The 7,593-nt window shown below is 36.1% G+C and overlaps 1 protein-coding gene across 1 annotated transcript in view; it reads right to left on the reverse strand.

Annotated features, from left to right (window-relative positions):
* The window catches only part of LOC106478678 (calcipressin-2-like), a 17,893-nt gene extending 11,596 nt beyond the window's left edge, over positions 1–6,297 (reverse strand). Inside the window, exon 1 of the mRNA XM_013939237.2 lies at positions 5,909–6,297. Within this exon, the coding sequence (XP_013794691.1) occupies positions 5,909–6,154 (246 nt within the window). The 5' untranslated portion in view covers positions 6,155–6,297. The remainder of the gene's footprint in view (positions 1–5,908) is intronic.
* Between the last annotated feature and the right edge of the window lie 1,296 nt (positions 6,298–7,593).

A 7,593-nucleotide genomic window follows, 5' to 3' on the forward strand; every position in this document is an offset into this window, starting at 1 on the left:
TGCCAAATTTTGTGAAAATATACACACTATATTAAAAGTTAGAAGTAATAAATCTATAAAGACTTTAAATGAGTACAAAGAGGTAATGTGATTGGTCAAATTGACAGAGCTCATGTTGAGAGAGTTAAGGAAAGGTGGTATATGGAACACGTAGCCAAAGGTTCAAAGGGAGGAAGAGAAAGGGCATGGAGAACCACACTAAAATTCCAATCAGGAAGGAGTGTTGGATAGGGTGGATGAAGGATACAAAGGGGAGCAGAACAAGAGAAACAGGTCATGAGAGGAAAAAATGTAGCAGGAATAGAAAAAATGAAAAGCATTAGATAAGGCTGCTCTGTAGCCACAACAGCAGACACTGACAAACCATTATCAAATAGCCAGGTAAAAAGTTAAGAAAGGTGAGGAACAGAAGGGTGGGAGAAAAAAAAGAAACCACTGTACAGAGACCAATGGTGGAAAATGGGCCATTTTATCTGGTAAAGATATAACAAAGAAAGGCAAAGAGAACAGGAAAAAAAAGGGAGGCTACCTGCATAGAGTCCAGATTGCCTCCTAAAGGACCAGACAAACCATGCATGAAGCCAGAGTGTAGACTCTGAGGGATGATACACAGAGGCAAAGGAGATGAGGTAATGGAGGGGATAACTGCCGGAGGGTCAGGAATAAAAACCACAGCTGAGCAGGCCTGAATGGTGCAATGAGAATGACTCCAATGGAGTGACTTGAATCAGGGAGAGAACACAAAGAAGATGACAGATAGGAGGATAGGCATAAAGGTAAAGGTTAGTCCAATCCTAGCTGAGAGCATTCAAAGTCAAAGGATGTGGAACCAGATACTAGAATAGGGGTAATTTGGAATTGAGATGTGTGGCAAATGAATCTGGAAGAGAAGTACCAAACTGGAAACATAACTACTGAAAAAATTGAGGAGCTAAGGACCACTCCATGAGCAGAATCTTGTCATGATGAGATAAATGATCAGCTACATGATTCAGAGCACCCTGGATGTGACAAGCCAGAAGGCAGATTTGCTGAGCTTTGGGCCATAAAAGGAAATCCAATGTTCACAAAGATAGCAAAAATGCTCATTCATGTAAAAAACAACAGTCTAATTTTCAGAATGCATCATTATCAAATGGCTACATACTGAAGGTAGGAAATGAACCATAACCTAAAAGTTCCAAAAGACTGATGAGAAGAGAAGAATTGATAACTGACCAATGGACTGCAACTTCCCAATAATCCATATACCCTCCCCCACACACACTCCATTCTGTGAGAGAAGCATTCGTAAACAGATACTATCTGGGACAGGTAGTTGGCAAAGGAACACTAGCCGAGGTGTTGTCTCTGTTTAGCTACCAGGTAAAATCTACCTGGAGGAAAAGAGTAAGGCAGATAGAGGGATCCCAAGGGAGATTCTATTGATTGTGCAACAGGCACTGAAGACAAAACATGACAACCCCAGTGTGTAAGAGTTTCTATGGAAGCCCAGGTCCCGAAAAAAAGATAAAACCTCACATGCAGGGAGAAAAGGAAAGGATTGGGCTTTGGAAACCATGAGTTCCATTGACCTCAAATGAATAGGAGAGGGCTGGGCCTAACTGAGTAAGGTGTTGAAAAACACTCTCCTAAATGTATCAGGTACTGTGTTGGGGTGAAAAAGGGCTACTCCAACTTGATCAGCCAAACAACAAGAACAGCATCCTGTAGAAAGAAATGCATGTGTGAGAGAGAATATTGTTGGGATGAAGTCAAAAGTAGCCAGTCATCCACATAATGATGGAACTACAAACTGTGGTAGTGAACATTATGGGCAAAGACTCTAACCACACAGCAGAAAATGTAAGGAGCCAATGCCAAACGAAATGGTAGAGCACAGAATTGGAAAACTTGACTGTTATGGACAAAATGGAAGTAATGCCAGAAGGCCAGAGAGAAGAGGATGTGAAGATAAGCATACAAGATGTCTATCTTTGTCATTCAAAGACATGGAGTAAATGCCCACTGAATAGTGAGAAAAGATTCCATGGTCAAGTAAGTAAGGTCAGTGAAGTGTTGAGGCTAGAGAGATTGATGACAGGATGCCAATCTCCATTCCTCTTGGAAAGAACAAACACCCAGGAATAAAAACTATTTAGAAGGATAAGTGGTTCAATACTGTTCTTGAGCAAAAGATCTCGAAATGCTTCTGATAGGCACTGGCAGGAAATGGGATTCCATGGAGGAGGGAAGTAAAAGGAAAGTGGGATAATGGGGGATCCAGGAAACAAAGGGAAATTCCTTCTGACAACACCTGAATAATACAGGTATCTGTGGTGAATGGGTGCCACAGATGAACAAACCTGGTCAACCATGCCCCTACAGTGCCAGAACCAATGGGATAGTCACTACTGCCAATGGTGCCAGAGAGCACATTGATGAGAAAATTGGCAGCTTGCTGCTGAAACTCAGGAAGGAGGCACTGGGAGAGGGGAGGAAGCAGGAGGATGAAACACAGAGATGGGAGTAGTAGAAGGTTGGAATAAACAAGAAACCAAGGAGGAAAGAGAGGAATGTTGATGTGCAGCCTCCACCCTGGATTTCAAAGAGTCAGGGAGATCTCCAAATATGAACTGGCTCAAAAAATGCACCAAACAAAAGTCCCATAAATATGAAGGAAGGAGACACGTGTGACAAAAGTGTGTATGTATAAGGAGACCCCAACAACAGAGGAGCCAAGTATAAAGGGAAAGGGCAGAAGAAGATAAGCACAACAACATGGAAAAAAGGCGGGGATGCGTATCTGCCTGAAAAACCCTCAGGGGGAACAGTGGGTAGCCTCAAAGAAGAGATGAACGGAGGATAGTAGTTAGGATAAGAGTATTTTATTCAGTCTTAGGTTCCTTACTTTAAGAAGAAGACTGAGATGTTAAAAAACATTCAATAGAGGACTACTAGGATGATTTCTGGAATGGAGGGTCTGTTATATGAGGACAGTTTAAGACCCTTAAAATTATTTTCTTTGATAAAAGAAGGATTGGAGATGATCTGATCAAAATGTTCCAAATAATAAAGGGAATAGATAGGTTTAATGCATCATCATCTTTTGTGTTTAATTGTAAGAGTGGTAGGACTAAGGGGCATAAGATTAAAATACAGCAGACTGGAAGTTTTCTTATTTAAAGCAATTTCATTTTTCAAACAAAATGCAGTGTTAGAACTTAACAAAATGTTTATGGACAACAAGGGACCTATTAGTCCATCTCGGATGTCTCATCCTTTAAATTAAACTAAAACTATTAAATAAATAAATTAGAAAAAAATTTTAAAGTTAGTCCTTATCATTCATATAGTTATCAAGCTTTCTTTTAAACTCACTTAAATTTACTGTCTCCACAACATCTGAAGGCAACCCATTCCAAAGACCAACTATCCTGTTAGAAAAATAAAACTGTCTCACCTGAAGATGACTCCTACCTTACCAAAATTTATATTTGTGTCCCCTAGTCTTTCTATTCTCACCATTAAGTATAAAAAAATATGACACATCAACACTATCAATTCCTTTATAATCTTAAACACCTCAATCAGATCCTGTCTCTAACTTTTCTTTTTTCAAAAGAAAACAATTTAAGAGATCTTAATCTCTCCTCATATGACAACCCCTCTATCCCAGAAATCATTTTAGTAACCCTTTCCAACAATTCAATGTCCTTCCTATGGGTACGGAGCCCAAGACTGAACACAATACTCCAAATGTGACCTCTTTAGACTTGTATTCAATATTTCTGTAGATACAGCCTAAAATCCTATTTGCCCTACAACTAGCAACAGCACACTGTTTGGATGGCTTTAGAGACTGATCAACTATTACACCAAGATCCATTTCTTTCATGACACTATTAAGGTTATTCCCATCCCAATTATACTTATAATTCAAATTATGATAACACATACATTATCTTGCATTTATTATAATTAAAACTTATCTGCCATTTATTTGCCCAACTCACTAAATGATCTACATCCTTTTGTAAAGCAGCAGTATCCTCTTCACAGCTAGCAACACCCAAGACCTTAATATCATCAGCAAATTTATGTAATTTATTGACCATTCCTTCATCTATTTCATTGATGTAAATAAAAAAGTACAAGGATCCTAAGATTGAGCCCTGAGGTACCCAACTTGTGACATTAATCCAGTTTGACTGAACTCCATTTGTAACAACCCTCTGCTTTCTTCCAGCCAGCCACTCTTCTATCCAATTAGCTAAGTTATCCCCCACATCTATAGAGATAATATTATTTAGAAGCCTTTTATGTGTCACCTTGTAAAATGATTTCTGAAAATCCAGATACACCAAATCTACACCCTTAACCTCATCTACTTAAGTAGTAACCTTTTGAAGCAATGTCAGAAATTTGTAAAGCAAGGTTTTCCCTTGGTGAAACCATGTTGACTATCCAATAAAATTATAAACTTTGTTAAAGGGCTTGGTAAAGAATCTTTTATCAGACTTTCCAAACCTTTTCCCACAACTGATGAAAAAGTAATAGGCCTATAATTACTGGGACAAATTTTATCACCTCCCTTGAAAAGAGGACTTACATTAGCTAACTTCCACTCCTCTTGTATCTGCTCACTATTCAAGGACTGACAAAAAATAGTAGCAAGTTGCTCATATATATCCAATCCTTAACCACCCTCAAAACCCTTGGGAAAATATTATCTGAGCCAGGAGCTTTATCGTTCTTTAAACTTCCAGTTTCCTTATCAAGCTTAGAATTAATGCAATCATCTTGTTTCCATCTATCAACTGTTGAAGATGAGGAATATTGCTTAAATCTTCATTCAACAGTAACTAACATTTAAAGTTAAACAATGTGAGATGACTGTATCATTGAATATTCTAGTTATTTAACAGCAGTTTTATTTTGATATAATATCTTAATCATTGATGTTACTCAGAGGAGGAAATTACAGGAAAAGCAATTAAGACCTTTTTCTTAAAACACCTTTTTTTGCAGTTGTGCTTGATGTTGTTCATAATATGCCTGATGAAAAATAAACTTTGAGTACTTTTTTTTCTGAAATGCATACTAGTTGATTATTTTATTGTTACATCTATGTTTTGACTGATATAAAATGATTATGAATCATATAACATTACAATCATCAATATTATTATTAATTCTTTATGCAGTGATATGCCATATTAATTCAATATTTTACATTTTGCTACGACATAATCTGCCAACTGGTTTCAAATTTAGCAGAAAAACTCTTGGGGTGATCAGCCTTTTAAACAGATTACCTTCAGGCATGTTAGATTGAACTAGATTAGATTTCAAGAGAATGCTTGATAAATACTTTCAGAGTCAGGTCTAGAAATATGCAGATCGGTGTATAACTATAATGAAATAAATGTGACAGCCACTGTGGCCCAAGCTTTATATTGCACATAAAAATAGACACACACACACACACAAATATATATATATATCCCATCCACCATTCTAAACTCTTTAAAATAAAATTAAAATACTTAAAGCCAGCCATTATCATTCAAATATTTATCAAGCGTACCTAGGCTTAAATTAACTGCATCTCCCATATCTGAAAGCAACACATTTGAAAACCAAACCCACCATGTTAGAAAAATAAAGTTGTCTTATCCAAACATAACTGCTATTCTGCCAAAATTTATATTTTTGTCTTCTACTCTTTTCATTCTTACAACTAAGAAAGAAAATCAACACTATTATGTTATGTTACATTGTTAATATGTTAACTTAACTTGGTCTTAAGACTAAAGTTATCAAGAGCCAAATTCATTATTCAACATTTCACAAGTTTTGATATAGAATTATAAATTAGAATCGTGATTAAATTTAAATAACGTATGTTACAATTAAATTACTATACCTTTAATTCTTGATCTGAGAACACCCTTTGATCAATATTAGTTATAATTAAAGATGTTGGTAAATCTGAAGTATCTTCTAAGCACAAGCCTTCATCTTCTAAAAAAAGTCGATTATCTTCGGTAGCACAATCTAGATCTTGTTCCATTGTCAATACTTGGGTTGTACTTAAAAATGAATGCGATGAAGAACAATTCTTAATAATAATGTCTTTGTCCCCCTTCCACATAAACTTAGATTTTACCATTCTTACCGAATTTTACATCGAAAATGTTTATTTTCATTAAAAATCAGTTTTTAATTTAAGCAAGCTCAAATAAAATAACTAAAAATTTTTCACTGAACATAATTGCGATAGCTTCCATGTCTTAAATTGCATTACCTCATCAGCTGCACTACATTGCCATCTACCAGAATTATTAAAATAACAATTAAATTCGAAATTATATACGCATAAAGATATTATTATTATAGGTTAATAACATAATAGGAGTAATATTTCGTCAAATAAAGTTTTAAGAGATCATTTTCTTGTGTTATCGAATAGAATAAAAATATCTTGATTTGATTTCAAAAACTTATGACTGTTTGAGATATCCGAAACAATGTACACAAACCCATTAACAAAAAAATGGGGGGGGGGGAATAACAACTTTAGTACTTTATAATAGTAGACTTCACCAGAAAAAAAAAATGAAGAACGAAACAATAAAATGACGTTGCGTGTAAAATGTCAACATAAACTGAAAAACAGCGGGAAGATATGATTGATTGTGTATTGATCAAAGTTACATTGTTGTTTGTGGGAGTGAATTATTCTATGTGTCATATGACACAAAAAAAGTTAACATATCATAACATAAACATAATATGTCTACAACGCTAGAATCCGGGTTTCGATACCCGTGGTGGGCAGAGCACAGATAGCCCATTGTGTAGCTTTGTGCTTAATTACAAATAAACATAAACATAAAAGTCACCAATGTCCTTCTTAAGTTCTTATAGAGTGTTGTGTTTTATTGTTGAAAGCGGCAAGTTTCATACTCAAAGCCAATCACTCTGTTAAAAAAATAAAACTGCCTCATCCTGCGCAGGAATAGCGTACTATCGCCCACTTGGGTGGTGCATTAATGTGTGTATGTGTTTTCTTATAGCAAAGCCACACCGGGTTGTCTGGTATTTCCACCGAGGGGAATCGAACACCTGACTTTAGCGTTGTAAACCCGAAGACTTACTGCTGTTTCACTGGGTAACTGGTGCATTAATATCACACAAATACATTGAGCTTCAGGAACATCCGAGCGACTGGTGATATTACTGCTTTCGGGTACTGTGTGATAATCACTTACTTACATATCATTTACTGATTACAGAAATTGCTTATGAGGTAAGATGTATTGTTGCAATTTTGATAAGAGAGTGAGGAGTGGACACGAATTTCTTAGTTTTAATGTAATGTGGGACGAGGGAGAAGTGTATGTGAAGAAGTAGAGGCAAGGCCAAAAGGAAGCCTTGTTATTGACGAACTACTTTATTACTCGAAAGCATTGTATGATGTTTGGAGTCTAGAACCTTCAGACTCTTTGGTATACAGCAAAGGAGTGAAACACGTGAAAAATATGAATAGATATAATCTAGATGTTCTGAGGATTTATGAATGTATATGTTGGTGTACTTTGGTGACAG

This window comes from Limulus polyphemus, unplaced genomic scaffold, assembly GCF_000517525.1.
Source record: "Limulus polyphemus unplaced genomic scaffold, Limulus_polyphemus-2.1.2 Scaffold240, whole genome shotgun sequence".
In the NCBI taxonomy this organism is placed as follows: Eukaryota; Metazoa; Arthropoda; class Merostomata; order Xiphosura; family Limulidae; genus Limulus; species Limulus polyphemus.